The sequence below is a fragment of the Dendrobium catenatum genome, unplaced genomic scaffold (genome assembly GCF_001605985.2).
Source record: "Dendrobium catenatum unplaced genomic scaffold, ASM160598v2 fragScaff_scaffold_621, whole genome shotgun sequence".
In the NCBI taxonomy this organism is placed as follows: Eukaryota; Viridiplantae; Streptophyta; class Magnoliopsida; order Asparagales; family Orchidaceae; genus Dendrobium; species Dendrobium catenatum.
This window is the reverse complement of record NW_021319083.1, coordinates 18,581,664-18,604,016: the sequence shown is the minus strand read 5'-3', so window position 1 is coordinate 18,604,016 and position 22,353 is coordinate 18,581,664. Positions and strand designations below refer to the sequence as shown.

At 36.2% G+C, this 22,353-nt stretch overlaps 1 protein-coding gene across 1 annotated transcript in view; it reads left to right on the top strand.

Annotated features, from left to right (window-relative positions):
* LOC110112338 overlaps positions 1–21,024 on the top strand; it is a 31,683-nt gene extending 10,659 nt beyond the window's left edge. Inside the window, exons 9-17 of the mRNA XM_020844534.2 lie at positions 3,462–3,659; positions 5,984–6,117; positions 6,594–6,612; positions 6,761–6,980; positions 13,661–13,737; positions 13,825–13,867; positions 13,979–14,036; positions 16,651–16,720; positions 20,155–21,024. Coding sequence (XP_020700193.1) covers positions 3,462–3,659; positions 5,984–6,117; positions 6,594–6,612; positions 6,761–6,980; positions 13,661–13,737; positions 13,825–13,867; positions 13,979–14,036; positions 16,651–16,720; positions 20,155–20,694 — 1,359 coding nt within the window. The 3' untranslated portion in view covers positions 20,695–21,024. The remainder of the gene's footprint in view (positions 1–3,461; positions 3,660–5,983; positions 6,118–6,593; positions 6,613–6,760; positions 6,981–13,660; positions 13,738–13,824; positions 13,868–13,978; positions 14,037–16,650; positions 16,721–20,154) is intronic.
* Positions 21,025–22,353: the final 1,329 nt, after the last annotated feature.

The following is a 22,353-nucleotide window of genomic DNA, read 5'->3' as shown; positions in this document are numbered from 1 at the left end:
ACAAATCTGTGCCCAAAACGATCAAAACTCAACACCTTCGAAAACAGAAACAGGATTAGGAGTCCTTACAGCGAGATAAACAAATCGCTCAACAGCGGCGACGGACAAAAAGCGCTCCGCGGCCTCCGAAACCAAGCTTTTCCTTTGCTTTTCTTCTCTTTCTCTCTGCTCAGGTATTTTTGATTTTATAAAAAAGCTTTTCTCTCTCCTCAAATCGAGCTGATTTCCTTATAACATCAGTCTGATCGTCTTGGCCGATCGCCACATCGTCGAGGGCGATATGAACAATTTTCAATCATCCAGGACGATTTTGCAGGACGATAATTAATTTGCCGAAAACCCTTGCTCTCGGGATTTTGCCATGCACTGATCGTCCCAGAAAGCTATTTGAGGAAAGTAATTTACTCAATGGAATTTGAAATTCAAAGGAGAAAACATATGATGGTCGGCGGCATGCTTGGGAGGCTGAGAGGGACGGCTAGATGGGGGGCTGTCGGGCTGATAGATTTTCCAGCCGGCGGTATGGCTGGAAGGGGATGGCGGGATGGGTGGCTGGGGGTGAAACCGTGGAAGAGAACAAAGGGGGAAGGGGCCGGGTGGCTGACCGGCCAAATGGAGGGGTGGTGGGGAAAAATCCGGCGGCTAGGAGAGAGGGAAGAAAAGAAGTGGGGCTGTTGGGTATTGCTTTGAGCCTCTCCTATGCTTTCCTCGCTTGAGAACTCACAAAGAGAACTCTAGAACTCACAAAGAGATCCAAAATCAAATTTTCATTAGCAATAATCATTATCCCTTTCCAAGAGGAAGGGGAAAGGCTTAAATAGCCAAATACATGAAGGAAAATAAAAAGACACAATTGCCCCTAGGGCAAACATAAGACAAAGCCCTCAAGTGAGGGTAGAAAGGGAAAAGTACAAAAATCAAATACATCAAAATAAATAGATACGATCGTAGCCGTTGATCTTTGATGTCCTCATCAAATTCACAAATGAAAAGTGAACTTGGTCCATTAGTCTTCAAAACCTTTTTCTACTATCCTCAAAAGCTTTAGTTGAAAAGCACTTTTGGGCCCTTACTCCATAATGCGCGGCCAATATTTCAATGTTAAGACAATCAAGTGGCAACTTTTATGATGTAATGCATTATATATTTTTGGATAAAAGTATACATAAATTTAATAATTATTTATCCAATTAAGTGAGGGACAGGAGAGATTTTTTGCTTGGACAACAATGGTTGGTTGGTCTAGGTAGATTTTAAGAAGAGGCAGACATTTTTTATCCTGATGCAACAAATTGTAGGTTGGGTCTGAAAAATTCTCATTGCTTGTTTGTTTAAATGCATTATATGGCTATAAAGTAGAAGATTGCAAGGGTTTCAATATTTGAACATTTGATATGAAATAACTAAATGCAAAGTAAAATTTTCCTTGCAAAAGATACTATTACCCTACCAAAGAAACTCGGTTGTTTTGGACGAAAAGGAAATACAGCATGGAGCAGTTCAAGAGTCTTCCATTTTCCCTCTTTCACTCATATGCCCTTAATGAAAAAAGTTATGGCACACCCTTCCTTGCTTGAGTTTTCCACTTTGCTCGCTCTCGAATGGAGCCTTCGACGTTGGTCATAGTTCTCAACACTACCATTGAACATAGCCATCAACGCCCATTGTAGCTACACCCAATGGTAGTTCTTGATAGTGTTTTTTGCATGTTGCATTACAGGATGGTGATTCCTACATGACAACGTAGCTTATATTTAAGAGCAAAATGAGCGGCTTAGTTCAAGCATTTGGACTGCAGTTATGTTCATAGGAATAAACCTCATTATTAAACTGGAAAAGTAGTATATCTTTCTAGAGATGAGTTATTTCTAACTTCTTTGATATTTTTATTGTATGGTTGATCGAAAAAAGGCATATTTCACTAGTCAAGCCACAATTCTGCGCTCTAGTTGTTTCTTCTCTTATTGGGAAGAAGAAGGTTTCGTTTGGGACAAGTTTTGACCACTATTTTTTCTATTTTTAAGAAATTTTTGTGCTAGAAATCTCTTTTAGAAAGCAGTAATAAATTATCTCAAACAAATTTAAAATCATTAGATTGAAACTTTGTAAAACAAAAACTATGTTATTGTTCATATTAGCTTTCGATTTAACGCTGCCATATCTTACTCTATTGACTCATAAATAAGTTTCATTTTATTATAATTTGGATTATGTCAATAAACATATTTATAAACTGATTTTTTTTGAAATATAAATAGTTCTACAGTTTTTGTTTGAGAATTAAGCACTATCAAACTGCAAAATAGTACTGGTTGGTACACTTCAATTATTTTTTTGGCCTAATTGAATTGTAGTATTGCATGGCTGATCGACAATGGCACATTTCACTGGTTCTTGCTGTCACTATATATCTTGAGAATAAATCACTTGGAAATTGGACCTCATAAAAGAATATCATCTTATTGTTCATATTAGCTTTGAAGCTGTACATCTCAGCTATTATCTCAATTTGAATACTTCTTGTATCCCCCAGGCCTCAAAATGCATTATTTTCCATTTTTCCTTCCCTCGGATAAAAAAATTCTATGCATGTTCAGCAATCCTTTTTGATTCTACATATTCTTTCAAATCTCACATTGACGTCAGCCATCTTTGGGTCTTGTTGGTTAAGAAGCGGTTAGTGAGAGAAGTAGAGAAAGCAGGTGGACTAGTGGAAAGTGACGTCTTCCCAGAAAGTGACAAATATAATTTTTAAGCATTTGACTTAGAAATCATTAAATGTGGCTCTCACATTCCTGAAAAAACTATACTGCCATTAACAATTCACACCACGAGAAATTATTCTGTGTGGAGTCCGGACGTAGCTTGCTTCCAGACTCCAATTAAAATAGGTCATGTTGCATGTACATGAAAAATTATTATGTGCGGATCCCGGACATCGTCCGGAGACCAACGAGAATGCGCCACGTCACTTTTTTGCTCGGTATCGGTGATGGGTACCGCTGGGTACCAGGTGACGTGTCACATTTTGGTTGGTCTCCGGACCGTCCGGTGTCCGCACAAAATAATTTCTCCCTATGCATAGCCTGTGTACAACCTTGTACATAGGGTGTGTATAATACATACCCTATGTACAGACAACGTGACAAATTTTGATTGGAGTCTGGATGCATCCGGACTTCACACGTAATAATTTCTCTCACACCATGCAAATAATATCATTCATGATATTATAATTATTTTATACATTTAAATTATACACACAATATGAATAATTAATGCATACTTTATTAGTTTATATTAAAATAATAAATGCAATATTATTTATGCGTATGCATATATACATCTTATTAAAATATATCCTTTATATTATATAAGTGCTTTCATTCATGTTTAACTTTTCTCCTACCCCATCAGTTTCAAATCCTCATTAAATTTTACTAAAATTTATACCTAAACAGGTTCAGAAGCACATCAAGATTCGAATGGAAGCCTATCAAAACTACATAGATTCCTTATTGGAGAAGGCTTGCAAGATTGCATCCGAGCAAATTGCTTCAGGTGGTTTTAATGGACAGGTCTGTCCACCACCCAGCTCTCTCACCAAATCTGTGTTTCAGCAACTGCCATTGACAGAGTCTTCACCTCGCTTCAGCCATTGATGTCCAGTTCTGAAGCTCGGCCATGGTAGATTGTTGCTAGGTGAAAATTTTGATTTCATTTCATTGCAGACCTTGGGTTCTGAAGTTTCATGAGCTCTCAGGGAAGAATGTTTCCCCCACTTCCATCTGACTCCTTTGTAAAGGAATCATCATTAGTTATATACTAGTTTCAGCTAAACAAATTTCGTCCTTTTGTGCTTCTGGTTTATTTTTATATTATATTGCAATCCTTTGATTTCCTCTATTATATTCCTTTGCACTTACTGCTGATCTTGCTAGTGTCCAAATCTACTTGGTTTGCAGTTTTTGCATTTTCTGTTTATTGCTTGGTTTAGAGTTCTAAATATGATTTGAGCAGAAGAGATTAGAGGCCGAATTGAATGGAGCTTATGGTGTTGTAAATTATAGATTTTACATATATATAACTTGTAAAATTTACTGTTTATGCCCCTTGCACTCTAAGCTTTAAGCAATGTAAAAGATGACACTCCTTATTCTCTTCTCACAATCTCATGACTAATGGCGAGGTAGGTTAGCAACCTAATCTCTCAAAGAGATCATATCCATAGCAATACAGAATAGATAGGGAAAAAGCGGGCAACCTTATCTGAGATCAGAAGAAGAGCTAAAAAATTCTCTTAAAGAACCATTGAGACAAAGAGAAAAATAAACATTGTCAATGCAATCTTTAATCCAGTCGATAAAAACATTAGGGATTCCTTTGTCATGAAGCCTAGAGAAGATGTAATTCCTGCAAATCGAGTCAAAAGCCTTGAATATGTCAAATTTTACACAGAAGTAGTTTGAGTGAAGATCCTTTTTGAAGTCAGAAAGAAGCTCAGCAGCTAAAAGTATATTATATGAAGACACTGTCTTTAATTAAACCAGATTGAGACTTATCAATTATATGAGGCGTGCAATCTTTAAGCCTATTAGCAAAAAGTTTTGCAAATGAATTTATAAAAAGAAATGCAAAGAGATGTTGGCTTGTAATCTTTAATGTTACCAATAGCAAAATTTTTAGGAATCAAAGAAAGGAACAATTATTAGGTCCGGTGATTAGACGTATCTCTACGTTCGGTCACCACTGAGATCGCGCCACGTGCTCTTACTCTTTATCGAGCGGCCCGACGACTTGACCCGGACCGGAAACCGGGAATGCTATGTTCGCGTATTGCTAGGTATTACTCAGTATTTGCTCGGTATTGCTAGGTATTGCTTGTCAATAACGAGAAATACCGCTTTGTGAAGACTAATACCGAGTTTTTATAGAAAAACTCATTATTGCTCGGTATTTGTTCACATAATGGTATTTCTTGTTATTGCCGAGCAAAATCGACAAATACCTAGCAATACCTATAAATACCAGGTTGTCATGGATTTAAAAAACGCACGTGCGATATACCCACTATTCGTCGGGTCGGGTCCGTGGTTTTGTGCCTGCTACGTGGCGCGATCTCAGTGCCGGCCGAACGTAGCTCTACGTCCGAATAAAAGTTCCAAAGAAAGGGAGGTAGCTTTCACTTTTTTTGGGGAACTTTTTGGGATGGCCGAAAATGTATCTAATTGCAATATTCATAAGGGATAGTCTATTGTAAAATGATTTGATCATTCATTAGTAGCGGTATATTTAACATATTCTTGATCTACCAAATATCGATTAGTTGACTATAATAAATAATCATAATAATATATTTTTTTAATTTCATTAGAATGATATTTTTTTTTTTTTTTTTTTTTGCTTCTTGAAATAAAATCGGGATTATATTTAAAGATATTATCATATTAAGCTTATTTTATATGATTTTGGATTTTTTCCTGTAATTTTAAAAGATGAATATAATTACATTTTTAAATAAATAATTTAGTTATGTTATACTTATGAATGTAACAATTTAATAATATAATTATATTAAAAATAACATATGATAATTATAATAAAATTAGCCATACAAAATATATCAAAATGTAATGACATTTTTTATTTTATTTTTTTAACAAACATGCTCAGGTGTGCCTGTGGCAATCCACCAACCGATAACGTCGTTAGCAAATGTGTAAACGCCGTTAAGAGACCGTAACGTTCCGGGTAGTGCGGGCAGTCCTTCTAGCCGTCCACGGGTAGCTCTCGATCAAAACAATAGTAGAGCTCTCTCTGCTCTCCATTTCCGTGCGGAAGGGGCCCAACCTCTCTGATTGGTCGTCACGAGCACACGATTCTAACGAATCTCCGACCCCAGGCGAGAAGGAATCGAATCCGATGGTGTGCGGAAGCTAAAATTTCGCATACTTTATCCCTCAAAGTTGGAATCTTTTTGCAGTTCTGGTGGCCCTTAACTTGTTTATTCGTTGCTCTCCTTCTTGTCCTTCGAACACCCAATTTGCACTGCGTTTTCAAAGAATTCGTTGCTCGGAGTATCTGTGAAGTTCGGATTCCAGGGTTTCTTGGATTTGGGTACTGCTCATCTTCTCTTATCTTGTGTTTTGCTTGGATTTGAGGTTTTGCTTCCTTTCGTCGATGGGCGTTTGTGTTATTTGTGAATCGGATTACTGGTTTTTTCATCTCTTTGGTGAACAGTAGGTATCTGGTTGTTGTCAGATAATCTTCCATTAATAGGTAAAATTAGAACCCCTGCTATATTGAGCTAAGGGAAATTGGGGCTCGGTACAACTGTGGTTTACCCGGTTCATGATTTCATTGTTAAATATGTGGTTTTCATCTTTTTTTTTTTCGTTCTTTTTCAAAGCGGCAAACCAGTCAAAGCGGACGCCTTTTGCTTTTATTGAATTTCTCTACTTCTTAGAAGTATATCATGAAGGGTGTAGTAGGTTTTTGGGCATTTGACTGCATTTTTATCCTTTTGACCATTTCATATTATTTTTCTTTGTTTGGAACTGATTTTAGTCTTTACTGGTGCAACAATGTTTTAGCTTCTCTGCGTTTGCTGTGGTAAGCTTTGGAGTTCTTGACTATTGATGGTTTTTTATTACTGGTTGCATATATTTTTGGTATTTTACTTCGAGACTTTTTAATTTTTTCGCTTGATTTAGTGCTTAACTGATGATCTGCCCACTTTATTTACAAATACAGATTATGAGACATGTATCAGCCAAAACATATTTCTAGTTTAAATTCTGTTCATAACAACGGAGTAGCTCATGACCAGATAATAGAATTCACTGGGAATACAATGAGCCCTAATGGTTCTGCAAACAACTCTAGCAATCCCAACTTGTCCTCAAGGCAGCGTTTAAGGTGGACGCATGAGCTTCATGAACGCTTTGTGGATGCTGTGACACAACTTGGTGGACCAGACAGTGAGTACTTCTTTCAGATTGACCTGAAGTTTTTTTTTTTTTTTTTTTAAGAATAATAATAAGAAATTGGTGGTAAGGAATATAGGATTGTTCAGATGTGCTTTTTCTATTATTTATTTTCATTTCAACAGATTGTCTGTTTGTGGATATTGAAAGATGAATATGCCCTTTCTTTCATGTACTTGTCAAATATGTCATTTAAACACAAACTGATCATGTATCAACCATGTAAGTTAAAGCATGACTACTCTTCACATATTGATTTCTTGTATCATGCAGAACATGATTCAGGAATACTACAATTTCATAAAAAAGGTAATGGAGTTACTTTACTGTATTGTAGGAATCTGGAATCATTTTGAGAGCGTTAAAAGTTACTTATAGTTTCCTTTTATAAGAAATTTGGTCATATTAGTGAAACGGTAGGAGCAATAGGAGCAGCAGGGGCGACAGGAGCAGCAGGAGGGCTGAGATGCCTGAACCAACCCAGCTGGCCGGTTCAACAGGAGCTGAACCAGCCAAGGGTTGGGCAGAAGCAGGAGGGGAGCTAGGGGGAGGGGGGATTCGGCCAGCTTTGTTGGGCTAAGGAGAGGCAATTAATTAAGAAAAGTTTTAATTATAATTGGTTAGAGAAAGAAATCTAATTTGAATTCAAATATGAAAGGAAATTATTTTGAGAGAGCCCAGGAGAGTTAATATTCATTAAGTAAGGAGGATTCAAGGTGGAATTACTTATGAAAGTTTTAATTACAATTAGGAGGGAATTATTTATGGAAATGGGCCTGATTTGGGAGGGAATTAGGAGAGTCTATTTTAGGCTAACTATGGGGTGATTTCAGATTATGCTTGATTTTGTTGGAATTAGTTTTGCTTAGGTTGAGTGGGCTTTAGTCGACTGCTAGGGATTTGAGAGATCCGGATCTTCCTCTTCAATTGAAGATCAAACTGTTTCTTGCTATTTTCTTTCCTATATCTTGCAATAAAAAAAAGTTTTCCTAAATTTCTTGTGTCATTTCCTGGTTTTGTTGAAATTGCATCCACTTCGTATTAAATTGGTATCAGAGCGAGATTTTGGGAGAGATGACAACAAAGAAGATGGATGCATTAGAAGGCGAAGTGGAGCAAATCAAATCTGGGATGATGGAGAAATTCTTAACCATCTAAGAAAGAGTCACCTCCTAATGCTTTGATAAGGGGAGTAATAGGGTTTTAAGATAGGAGGACTGCAGGAAGTGAGTTTCGTGGTGAAGGTGGTGGGGTGGCCGACCACTAAGGGAGGTCTTTTGGGTAAGGAGAGTGGAAAACCGGAGATGAAGGAGGTCAAATTGAGTCATGGGGATCGGGTCAGGCAAGGAGGGTGGAAGAAAGGTGGGATTTTCACCATAGATACATGGGAGAAACATAGAGGGATCACGACAATCGTTATATTAGAGGAGGAAGAAGTTGTTGGGGTGGTGGCGATCCTAGGGTGAGGAAGTTGAAGATGTCGGTATTCGAAGGGGAGGATGCCTATGGTTGGATATATCGGGTGGAGAGGTATTTCGTGGTGAATTGGGTGAGAAAGGAGGAGAAGCTTACGACCGCAAGACTATATCTGGAGGGGAAGCCCTCGCTTGGTTTCAGTGGAGGGAGGCTAGATACCCGATCGGCTCTTGGGAGGAGTTTAAGGATTGCTTTTTGTAACTTTTTCGAGCCATTCAGGGAAGAGACCTACACGAGCAATTACTTGCCTTGGCACGGGAGGGGGGTGCTATGGAGTATAGGGAAATGCTTGAGCTGTTGTCAGGGCAGTTGAGGGGAATTTCATAGGCGCTGTTAGAGGGAAATTTCATGTAAGGTCTTAAGCCCGACATATGTGCAGACCTCTAATTGTTGAGGCCGAGGGGATTGAAGGAGACCATGGAGCTAGCATAAATAGCGGAGGACCAGAGGTAGATGGAGAGGACTAGCAGGAGCAGAGTCATTGGAGGCTCCTACAGGAACCCCTCATTTTTATTGGCATCGAAGACTCAGATGGTGAGGCACCAAGGGAGAAGAGTACGTGAGGGAGATCATCCCAGAGCCAACTTCAAGCGCCTCACAAAGGCAGAGGTGTAGGACAAAATAGTTAAGGGTTTGTGCTTCAAATGTGATGAGAAGTATGCACCCAACCATCAGAGCAAAAATAGTATGCTCCAAGTCCTTATTGTTTGTGATGAGGTGGAGATCGACATCAAGGAGTTTGATAAGGAGGCAGAAGAGGGAGGGGATCACCTACACCTTGATGGCGCGGGAATACTAGTCTTCGAGCAATAAAAGAGAGACATGACCAGCATGCTTGTCTTAGTACTTCCTGACTTCAACATACTATTTGTGGTGGAGACGGATGCGGACTTGGGGGAAATGCTCATGCAAGATCTTCAGCCAAGTGCTTATGACCAGGGCAAGGCTTAAGTACGTATACGAGCGGGAGTTGATGATGATTGTCTTAGCCATACAGAAGTGCCTTTCATATTGGGTAAGATGACACTTTATTGTCAGGATAGACTAGAGGAGTCTGAAGTGTCTGTTGGTACAGAGGATGGGGCTAAGGAGCATCAGGGGTGGTTATCTAAGTTACTTGGATATGATTGTGATATCCAATATCGCTCAGGACTGAAGAATAAAGCCGTGAATGCACTATCAAGGAAGATGGACCATCCACACTGACAGTTCTATCAATACTTATGTGCTGAGGGGAAACAAGAGCACGAGGTACTAATCATTGGAATGATCTACCGGAGCACAAAGCCACATGGGATCCATATGAGATGATCATGAGGCAGTTCTCTTCTTTCCACTTTGAGGATAATGTGTTTCTTTTTTTTTTTTGTGGGGGTGGGGGTGGGGGGGGGGGCGGGGGGGGGTGGTGGAGGGGCGAGATTGATACAACAGTAGTAGCAGGAGGACTGGACTACCTAAACCAACCCAGCAACCGGTTTAGCAGGAATCAAACCAACCAAGGGCTAGGTGGGGAGCCAGGAGGAAATTTGGCTATCTTTATGGGGCCCAGGAAAGGCAATTAATTAAGGATAGTTTTAATTACAGTTGGGAGGGAATTAATTGGGGGAAGAAATTTAATTTGAATTCAAAAATGAGAGGGAATTCTTTAGGTAGAGCCTAGGGTAATTAATATTCATTATGTAAGGAGGAATCAAGAGGGAATTGTTTAGGAAAGTTTTAATTATAATTGGGAGGGAATTAATTAGGTAATGAAATCTAATTTAAATTCAAATCTGAGAGAGAATTATTTAGGGAAAGGGGGTTGATTTGGGAGGGAATTATGAGAGCCTATTTAAGGCTAATGATGGGGTGATTCCAGATTATGCTTAATTTTGTTTGAATTAGTTTTGCTTAGGTTGAGTGGGCTCTAGCCGATGACTAGAGATTTGGGAGAGCCGGATCTTCCTCTCCAATTGAAGATTCAACTGTATCTTGCTATTTTCTTTCATGTATTTTGCAATAAAAAAGAGTTCTAGTGTGTTCTACCTAAATTTCTTGTGTCATTTCCTGGTTTAACTGAAATTGCATCCACTTCGTATCAGTTAGATTGTGGAACCTCTAGATTTAACGGGATGTTTCCTCAAAGTTTACCTAAAACATCATGAAGAAGCTTATGCAAGTCTACAAAGCTAACCTTATTTGTCCTTATGGTGTATGGAAACCTTTGATCAACTCTCTCATTCTTCATTTATAAATCATTCAATTGTACTTTAATATCTTCAAATCTCACGCTTCTCTCTTGTTAACCTTGTACCATAGTGACCGAAATAAGATTTTTATTTGCAGAACTTTTGAAGCCAAAAAAGCAGCAGGTCCTCCGAAAACCTTTCATAAAACAGAGGCCGTGCAAAATCGATCTCATAGATTAATACATTGAAAAATGAAAAGAGTGATCTAGTGGCTTTCCTTTTGTTTGAAGTGAGAGTTAAATTTAGCTAGTTTTATCTAACTGCACGAGATTAATGTATCAACCTTAAATGTGGAGCCCTTTGAGCTTTAACTTAGACTGTCTCGCCTCGCCCTTACCTCATAGGAGCCATGAATGAGATTTAATGAGTTTTTTATCAGTAGTGGTCTTTTCATGAGAAGCACATTAGATGGGGTGACTCAATTTACAAAGCTTAGCGTTACTTAGCGTTACTTAGAGGAAAGTCAATGATTTTACTCTAAAGTCAATGATTTTAGCCCATGACCTCTAGTTCACAAGGTAAGCAACAACCTCTGAGCTCTAGGCTTCCCCTTTTCAAGAGAAGCATATACCAAGTGAAAATCTTGTTAAATGAACTCTATATTTAAAGCTTTGTTTTATTGCTCCGCAAATATAAGGAAGTGGGAGCCTCATGGATGCAATTATATTAGATGGAAAATTAAGAAGCACAAATAGTGTTTTTCCAAATGCCGAGAGCATATGAATGGTAAAAAACACATCTGATTCCCTGTTAATATTAAAGGCAATGTCGCAGATATTTTTTCTCACGATATGTTTTATTTGACAGTTGTTTTGAGTATGTTCTGTTGCAATGTTTCCCTATTTGTGCTTACAAGAATACCTTCTGATGGGGATATCAGAGTATGTTTCGTCGATCTACGGCCACGATCGAGTCGATGTATTTTTGAGTCGTTTTATGTATTTGTCTTTTATTATGTATTTTGCTTTTGTTATTTTTCACTTTTACCCTTTATTAAATGGAGGTCATGTGTAAGCCTCGAGGGCATTGTTGTCTTTACTTTTTGAGTGCTTTGTACGAGGCTATTTATAACCCTTATGTTTCTCTTTTCATGCCTAATGAATGACTGATAATTTTTTTCCTGTGCTTGATTTTTTTGTGAGATCTTGAGAGTGCTTGAGAGAGAAATTCCTAGGAGAGGGAATTCGGATCACTCAACAACCTTGGAGACGGTCGGGTTCGTGGTTCTTCTTCATTATCTCTTTGTCCTCCTTCTTTCCTCCTCTAGCCGCCGGCCCAAAGCCTTCCCGGACCCATAAGCCGCCGGCCACTTAACTCCCCACCACCATCCCCGCCTAGACCCCAACCCCACCCTCACCCACAGCCACATCCATCGCCGACCCACCTCTTGGCTCCTCCATCTCTATTTGCCACCAACTCTTTCCTAAATTATATTTCATATTTTTGGTAACTCTATTAATGATCAAATTCAAATTAATTTGAATTTGAAATAGTTGTCTAATTTATAATTCCTATTTTAGGAAACTTACTAAATCAATTCCTATTTAAATTTTAAATTAAGAGGGGATGAGATATTTCTTTCCAAACTTAATTTAATAATTTAAGCATTGAATGCCTCATTAAACTCCTCCCTCCCTCTATAGCCGCCGGCCCCCCTTATGATTTGAATGCATGGCCGATCCTGATCTTGATTACGACATTGCCTACGATGAGCAATGTTTCGTTCACATCATTAACTCTACTTTCTTCGATGTCAATCTGGATATCGATTACACTGTCGAGGAGTACGTGGAGCGCATTCTAGATACTCTCACCGAAGCCATAGAGCAACTTGGTGCCGTTCAATGGCGGATTACGTCCAAACCGTGACAAAGGTCTTCCAATCTTCCTACTCTTGTATTTTCATAGTTTAACCCTCTCTTGTGGTTTGATTTGATTCATGAATGTCTTGTTCCCATACCTCTGCCTAGCTTAGTAATCGTAGGAATTGAGTTTAGCTTTCTAATCTTCTAATCTCAATTTTAGCGTAGGGATTTTTTTGAAAGCTACTTAATTTGCATGCTATTGAAATTCTGCCGGCCACCTTCTCTTACCTTCTCCTACTTGGGTTCTTGAGAGAAAACCTCTCTCTTTCAAGGGAAAACGGCAAGGAAAACAAAGGACCACCTCCTACAACACTTCAACACAACTAGATCAATGCATGGCCGATCCCGATCTTGATTACGGCATTGCCTATGATGAGCAATGTTTCGTTCACATCATTCACTCTACTTTCTTCGATGTCAATCCGGATATCGATTACACTGTCGAGGAGTACGTGGAGCGCATTCTAGATACTCTCACTGAAGCCATAGAGCAACTTGGTGCCGTTCAATGGTGGATTACGTCCAAACCGTGACAAAGGTCTTCCAATCTTCCTACTCTTGTATTTTCATAGTTTAACCCTCTCTTGTGGTTTGATTTGATTCGTGAATGTCTTGTTCCCATACCTCTGCCTAGCTTAGTAATCGTAGGAATTGAGTTTAGCTTTCTATTCTTCTAATCTCAATTTTAGCATAGGGATTTTGTTGAAAGCTACTTAATTTGCATGCTATTGAAATTCTAAGTTGTTTTGATAATCCAAGTGTTTGACATGTAATTTGGCCAAAGCGTAGCCATCCCTCTTACATTTTCTTTTGTTGTTTTGATTGCTAATGTTTTTAATCTAAATTGTTTTATTCAAGAAATCGTGCAAGTTCTTACCACATACAATTAAGACATTGTAATTCTGCATCACCTTCTTGATACTACGAGTAGAAAGTTCTTTATTTTACACAAAAATAAAGTACTGTGCATAATAGTAAACCACGATTGCACTTGAGTTATGTATGAGATGCAAAGTTAATGTGAGTGATTTCCTCCCATTTCTAATTTGAAAATTTTGTTTGATGTTTTAATTACTAATCGAATCATGTGATTTAATTGGAATAGGAGCCACTCCCAAAGGTGTCCTTAGAGTAATGGGTGTATCAGGGCTAACTATATACCACGTAAAGAGTCACTTACAGGTACCAGGATTTTATGTCATCATTCTTCAATTTCAAGCTGTTATTCTGCTTCTTTATTTTTCCTAATGTTATTTCTATTGCATGCAGAAATATCGTTTAGCGAAGTACATCCCTGATTCGTCATCTGATGGTGAGGTTTATGTATTCTTGTTCAATTATGCTTACAATCCTTTGACTATGAATGCATATATCTTGTAGACATCCAATATAAACTTCTTTTCTTTGGTTTTCATTCATATAGGCTTAAAGGATGAAAGTAAAGAACCTGGCGATTTACTTTCTGGCATGGATAGCTCTTCGTAAGTATTACATCATTTTTATTCCTTTACAAACATATTAGCAGAAGCAGCCATTGATACACTCACAAATTACAACTCCCTCTCTCTCAAACAAGTCACATCTCTAGATCTCATTTCTTATCTTGAAATTTTTGTAACAATGTTAGATATCTTTTCTTTTGTCTGAGGTCCTTTTGTATATAAATTAACATGAAAATTTTGATATTATTCATTTATGTTATCATATCCGATGGTGAATTTTGTACTTCTATTCTTTCAGCTTGTTTGGTTTGTTTTAGAGTACTCTACATTGGATTTATTTTGTAAAAAGCGTAAATTATTACAAAGCTTTCTGCCACTTTTCTATTTCTTTGTAATGTTAGTTCTGTTGAAATATAAAATAAATCATGAAATAAAAAATAATGAAATGTAAATTTGGTTGTGATTTAAATTGCAGCAGATTAAGTTTGTAGATCCTTGAGCTTAATTTTCGTAGAGACAATGCTACAGTAGTCAAATGCCACTTCGGTGGGAAATAATTAGCATATAGAACATATACATCAAACAAATAACTCATCAATATGAGCACTCCTTGCAGGGCTCTTTTTTGTTCATATCGATTCTCATTTGCTTCAAGTTGTATTTGCTCATATTAGTGCAAATTGTGATAATGGGAAAACATGGATTATAAGTCATATCATAGCATTTTGATTGAATTTCAATTATATTTCTTTTATTAGTTTATGTATAGTAATTATTTATCTTTATTTTAATTTTTAGGGGCAGTGTGTTTTTTTTTTCATTTTAGGATAAATTTGATTGTTTAGACTTATCTCGCAGAATTTTATATTATAAATAGAGGTCCAAAGGCGAGGGATTATCATCATTGAATGAAATTTGATTCTTGGCATTGTTTCTCCCTCTCTTTGTATCAAGTTTTTTCTACCCCTTTTTCATCCCTTTTCTTCTTCTTCCTCTTTCCTCTTCTTCTTCAAAGGTTTTATAAATCATCCATTGTCTGGTCTCTACATGAGTGGTACAAAATCCCAACTTCATCCTAGGAATTATCGACGGAAACAAAACAAGATGATGATCTACACTATGATGAAGATTAGCATGAAAGCTTCCATAAGTTATTGTTGATATGCGCTTTTGATTTCCTCCCTAAAGTCATCGACCGCCATAATCAATGCATCCTTTTCAAGACCACTATGACTCATATATCCCTAACTACATTCCAAACTAAATTAACAACCCTAAACCCAAATCTAAAATCAAATGACCTCAAATCTAATTGGAACTCCTTTACTACCTATGCAAACTTGTAGCTCTAACAATTTCTGTCTCAAAGCCAAACCCCCTACTTGTGTGTAGATTTCTCTCTCCCGATCATATTAGTTCTAAATCCTTATAATCTTAATCCTCTCGACCCCACTAGCTAATCCAAAATTTAGAATTACCCAAACATTCAACTGAACCGAACTGCCTAACCTAGAACTAATATGAGCTATGAGGAAGAATATTATAAAAAATATATAATAACAGCGTTTGGTTCTTCTCCATCTACCCAACAGATCAACTTCTACTTAGAACAAATTGCTGATAGTTGATGCAGCTTGGTTCATGAATTTTGGAATAAAGAATAGATTTTCTGAGATGCTTGATTGTATCGAGTGGTTTTATAGATAGATTTTTCTATGAACATGCTACAAATGATGTTTATCTTTTTGGTCTCCTTTTAAAGGAAAGTGGATTCTTCATCTCTTGTACCTTGGGATGGATTCCCCTTCTCTTCTTATTTAAGATGTCTTTCCATTGGAATGGATTTCATTATTTTTCTTTCACCCTTCTCTACCCAACACAAAAATATTGCACAATTTCTTTCGTAAAGTGCTTCACATTGTGCCTTACTGATACTTGATCGAAAATTGTTATTTTAAGCAACTTCTATCAATGGCACATATGATTCTCAGCCTCTACCAAAATGAAGAATGCATAAATGAACATTTGTCCCTTCTTAGATTTGCAAAGAATATGTTTCACTTTAAACAACACTTAACATGAATGAATGAAAATTTTAGATTCATAACGTTGACCCAAATAGTTTGAATAATGCTAATGTTGATGATAATAATGATTCCCTTCTTGAAAATTTTTATTTTCTTTCTTTTGATGCATAAAACTCAACATTTGATTAATTGACAGACTACATGATGAAACTTTATGCCATCAATAAAAAAATTTTGTGTCAGCTATCTTGGATGCAAACTTGGACAAGTTCTACACAGGCCTGGCAAATAGCCTTGTTTCGACTTGACACAACCTGATAATGAACTACTTTTGAATGTAAATGAACCTATTGATTGCTATACAAATAAAGTCCATTTAATAAATTGAAATTCATATTACACATAATAAAATAGGATTTCAATGTACTTTTAATATAGATTCCTATGCCCGCGAATTAGGATGGACCTTTAATTGTATTAGTCTAGACAAACTACGCATTTCTGGTTGTCGAGCTTGTGGCCCCACTCTCCGACACTTTTTTTTTTTACTTTGTTTAATTGACCTCCCTGAAACGCTCACTTATTCAATCAAGAACATTCTAATCTTTTCCCTTTTTCCTGACCAGTGGAGTTCAGATAACTGAAGCTCTAAAATTGCAGATGGAGGTCCAAAAGCGACTACATGAGCAATTAGAGGCAAGTTCTCTCTTAAATATAACATTACATTCTGCATGTATGGTGTAGAACTAATATAGTTTTGTGCTTGCTGTTAGTTTCAAAATTCACCTTTACAAAAGTTTTTCCATATAATTCAATGGAAAAGGGAAATAAAGGAATATTCTGATTTTAAAAATGGATGGTTTTCAACATATAGCAATCATGATGCCTACAAAGGTATGTTTAATTCTTTGATAATAGTGAAGTGAGAGAAATATGAAATTATAAAATTTAATGTCTAAATCCTCTTGCACTCAGATGTCAGAGTGTCAATATAAGGAAGGACTATACAACCGATATAAATGTGGCAACAATATTGTTTATTTTATTTTATGAACTTTGGTTTGTTTGGTCTTAAAGATCTTTTTTTTTTCATCTTTCCTTTGATTGCTCAACATAGAAATCGGGAGAAGCAAGAGTCATCTTTTTTCATCACATGATAGTTATATTAATTATGGCAAGTGCACTTGAATTTATTTATTTTGGTTAGAAATCTAAAGTATTAGATGTTTTTCGGAAATTTATTACCTATATTAAAACTCAATTCTCATAAAAAATCTAAGTGATAAGATCCAACTTTGGGGATGAATATATGCCAACTTTATGACCTTCATAAAAGAGGAATATTTTTCTACCTGACATCCCCCTATACACCTCAACAAAATTGTGTTATTGAACAAAAGATTTAGCACGTGTTAGTTGTTTAAATTTTGTAACTAGATTATTCCATTTCACCTAAATTTTGTGTTGAAGAATTGAGTATGATAGTCTTTTTAATTAATAGATCACCTTCTCTTATTTTCACATTTGACTCTCCATAGTATTGTCCCTTTTAGAAGCATCCCAACTTCCATGATATAAATATTTGATTTTATTTTTTTTGTTCATCTACCCTCTCATGAATGTTATAAACTCTCTCCTTAGTCTATTAAATGTACATTCATGGGCTTATCATTTCTTTCAAAAGGTATGTTTTTTATAATTCATGCTTTAAAAGATTTTGCATGTCTCATCATATTGTCTTCTTTGAGCATCAGTATTCTTTTACTACTCATGTTGAGCCTTTAGTTGGGATATATGTCTTACCTAATTTTGATGAATTAAATTGTAATCCTGAACAATTTAAAATTCGATTCGTGTAGGAAATAAAACGTCCAACTTTATCACTTTTTAAGCCAAATATGTAATCTAAGCTTATTCAAATTGATCTATCACCTGAGACCATCTGCTCAAATTCATTCACTTCTCCTAGATGGTCTTCAAGGATCTCTCATTCACAAAATCAGTATGAATTTTACATTACATTAACCTCGATTTCCATTCATATGGACCATGCTGAGTCTACTAAATATGACTATTGGAAGTAGGCTATAGTTGAAGAACTTTGAACTCTTAAAGATAATCATATGTGGTAGATTGTTTAATGTCCTCAAAATGTTAAAGCAATCGACCGTAAATGGGATTACTCGATCATGCTTCACTCTAATGGTACCTGGATCGTTATAAGTCCCATTCAGTTGTCCTTGGTAATAAGCATGGGCGGATCAACCAAGGGCTTAGGGTGGGCAAATGCCCGCTAAAAAAAAACTTTATAAATATTTAGAGGCGATATTTTGGAATATTTTGGGTATTTTAGGCATTTTGCCCCCCCTCAAAAATATTTTTTGCCCACTTTTATCAATCCTAAGCGTCTTTTTGCCCATTCCCCACAAAAAAAAATTTTATTTGCCCACCCTAAAAAAAGTTGGATTCGCCCCTGGTAATAAGCAAGAATATGAGATTGGCTATGGAAAAAAAATTTCTCCTATGGCTAAAATGACCGTAGCATTAATAATTATCTTAAGTGCTTCTTCAAAAGGATGGTCAATCCATCAAATAGATTTTAAAAATATTTTTTTCTTCATTGCGATCTCAAGAAGATCTATGTGGTTCTTCCTTCTAGTATCTCTAGCTCTTCTTCTTTGGATGTTTTTAAGCTCAAATATTTTTTATGTGGTTTGAAACAAGCCCCCGTGTGTGGTTTAATAATTTTTGGCCAGTCCTACTTTATTTCCCATTTTAACAGAGCTAAAATGGCTCGTCATTATTTATTTGCAACACATCCAGTGGTATTGCTCTTCTCTTGATTTATATTGTTGATATTGTTATACTAAGATTTTTAGATTTGATTAATCATTTGTGACACATTTTCTTATCAAATTTCATATGAAAATCTTTGTGCTCTCGCTTCGTAGGTTTGAAAGTTCACACAAATCCCTCAAGTATTTTCTTGAACCAACATAAGTAAACATATTATTTGATTAGTTTTGCTGGCCTTCAAAATACTTTCTCTCTGAATACTCCATTATAAGCAAACAAAAAGTATCATGGTGACAGAGGTGATCTTATCCTTGATTCTATTGTATTTCAACAAATAGTAGGCGGTTTAAACACACAAAACGTACTGAAGTTGATTGTCAGTCAATTTAGGAAGCCTTCGGCTATCATATTATTTTTCTTTTTCATATTTCTGAACTATTCAGACTGCACACATATTTGTAAAGGCTTTGACATGACCACAATATCAATTCCTTGTAGATAAATGGATGCTTTTTAAAAAATAATATCAATTTGAAGGGAGTGATCAATTTACTGGCTGATATATTATTACTTACGGTTTATTTGGTTTTCAAAATTGAGATACAAATCCACATATCAATGGGCGAATCATGAAACAAAATTTCCATATTTTTTAGATTGGTCATTGATTTTCAGATTGGCTTGAAATAACATTGTTGAATGTGCCATATTTTTTTATTGATTTATACTATTTTTCTGAATCTATTTTGCAGCTTCAATTATTTTTTTTAACTACTTGATTACGATTTACTGTACTTTACCTGAAGTGTTTAACTACTTTCCTGCAGATACGTTTATTACTCGTTAGTTAATAAAAGCCTCTACGAAAGTGTTTAAATTTCTGTTACCATCAAAAGTTAACGTGCTACTTTTATCACGTTATACAGATCATCACAACTAAAATCATTGAAGCTCTTGTTTGCTTAGGACATGGTATATGTTTCATGACAAAATTATAAAAAATTGCATCTTCAATGATAAAATTCATCCAAATTTAGAACAATATTGATAGTAAAGACCTACATTAACATCTAAAGCAAATCTTGCCTTTCTATTTTTATAAGGTTTTGATTTATGCTTTGAGTGCCCCTTCTCAACAAGCGTTCTCCCAAAATCAACCAATAATTGGATCTACATATTCTCTATATCTCATTAATGATCAGCTGTTGTGTTCTCTGCTGTGTTAGTACATTATATATGATTGTATTTTCAGCTAGATAGATCTCGTCTATTGTATTTTAATTTTAATTCCATGAAGAGATCTTCAACTAAACAAGCTTTTGAAACTTCTATAGGTACAAAGGCAACTGCAGTTAAGGATAGAAGCCCAGGGAAAATATCTGAAGAAAATCATGGAGGAACAACAAAGGCTTAATGGAGTACTGGCTGAGACACCAGGAATGAACCTCCCACCTCTACCAACTTCAGCCGACTTTTGCCTCGACTCCGACCCTTCAACTCCTGCACCAATATGCGAGTCGCTTCATAAGGACAAAACCTCTAATGGCAAGCACGGAAAGGCCGACAGCCTCGTTAAGAGTACCTCATTTGAAGATTCCTCTCGCCGGGAACCATTGACTCCAGACTCGAGCTTCCATACCTCTGAAAGCCTGAAACATGAGAGGCCGAGTAAGAGGCAAAGAAGCAATGGCAGCGGAGTGCGTGGAAGCGGACAGGTTGATTTGGTACTAGGCAACCATATACTTGAATCAAGCTCAGGTTCCGAATTCCAGCAACAATGCTCTATGTTCAATGCTGGAACTCACTTTGATTCTTCAGGCACTTCTTTTGGTGATGATGACCAGTTTGGGAATGGTTCTGGGAGTGATGTTTGATGAAGAAGGAGAGTTTGAAAGCCTGTAGCTTATTTTTCCTTAATTTCTTGGAGGTATCTAAATGTGTGATTAGGGTTTGAGATGCAATTCTTTAGATTTCTTAGCTGGGGATCAGAAGTTTGAGAAGATTCTAAGTGGTAAATGAGTGGTGATTTGAAGCAGAGCACTTTGCACGGAGCATTGAAAGAATCACTTCTTCAACTATCTGTAACACCATCTTTCTTTTTTTTTTTTTCCTCAACAATACTCTGATTCTCTTGTAATAGAATGCTTCTGGGATATTTAGTAATATTGTTGCTATATTTAGTTGGGATTTTATGCTCTTTTTTATGGCGATGAGCACTTGTAAGTTTTGTTTGAGATAATTTTTTTGCCGTTTTCTAAAACAAATTTCTATTATAAAAAATTTTCTAGAAATTTTTGTACTAAAAAATTATTTTAAAAAATATTAAGAAAGCTGCCCTAAATAATATATATATAATAATGTTATAAGCATGTTAGTATATATTTTTTGATATTCTCAAAATTTTCATGTATGTTGATGGCCCTATTTTATATTTAGGGTGTTTTAGAACCATATGAATCAATTAAAAATGTTGGATGTTTGAATTAATATAAAGTCTGGATGCTTAAATTAGGGCAGATTCCCCTCTTCAAAGTATTTTTTTCCCTATTCAAAGTATATAATATGCATTATTTTTTGCATATTGATAGATTTTGGTACATAATTCCTTAATGAATTTAAAATTTTCTATAACCAGTTATTATTGCATTTTCTTTGTCAAACCTTCTTTGTCACCTTGAATTGCCTACTTTGCCCTTATTTCATGAGTCCTCAGATGTTGAGGATTAGGGCATCTCCAACCGAAAAACTCATTTTCCACTTCAAAACATGATAAAACTCCAAAATGCAATAATTCTTCTCCAATTGAATTCCATTTCAATTTTCTTTTTCACATACTTCTTCATCTTGCTGCAAAAGTAATCATCTTTCTCCCCTTTCGTGCGATTCTTCGGCAATTCTCATGTAATATCCAAAATTTTTAGGTATGAAATTTTAATTTAAATTAATTAAGTAATTATATTCTAAAAATTTATTTGAAAGTTTAAGGTTAAATGGTTGTTAAATTAGTAGTAATTAGTTAAAATAATAATATTACTCATGAGTATTTTGGGGTATTAAATGAAATCAAGCAAAGCATAATAGGCATCCTTTGGCGTCACCCTTTCACGTTAACAGGATAAGATTTAGTTTCAGTTATTTGCTGACGTGAGAAACTGAAGATTTAAAGTGGCTCTGCTCTTGGGAATTTCGGGGAAGTGGCTTTGCTAGGGAGCGACTCTACTAGGGAAATTTCTTCAGCATTAGAAGCAAATAATTCCAATATTGTTTTTCTTTCATTGGGGACACCAAATCGAATTCCTGTAGAATGATTCGGCCAATGCAGAAAAGGGAAATTTCAGAAATGAATGCTGTATGAGATGGCACAGTGCATTTCTGTAGTAGAAAATCATAGCAGTGCAAGAATCACTGTGGGAAGAGCAACATAGTGTTTCAAACACTGAAGCAAGAGGCGAAATTGCTGGAGTGTGGCAACAGAATTTTCTGTAAACATTCCAGCCTCCATCCGACAGCATAATAGTGTAGTATAGGAGAAT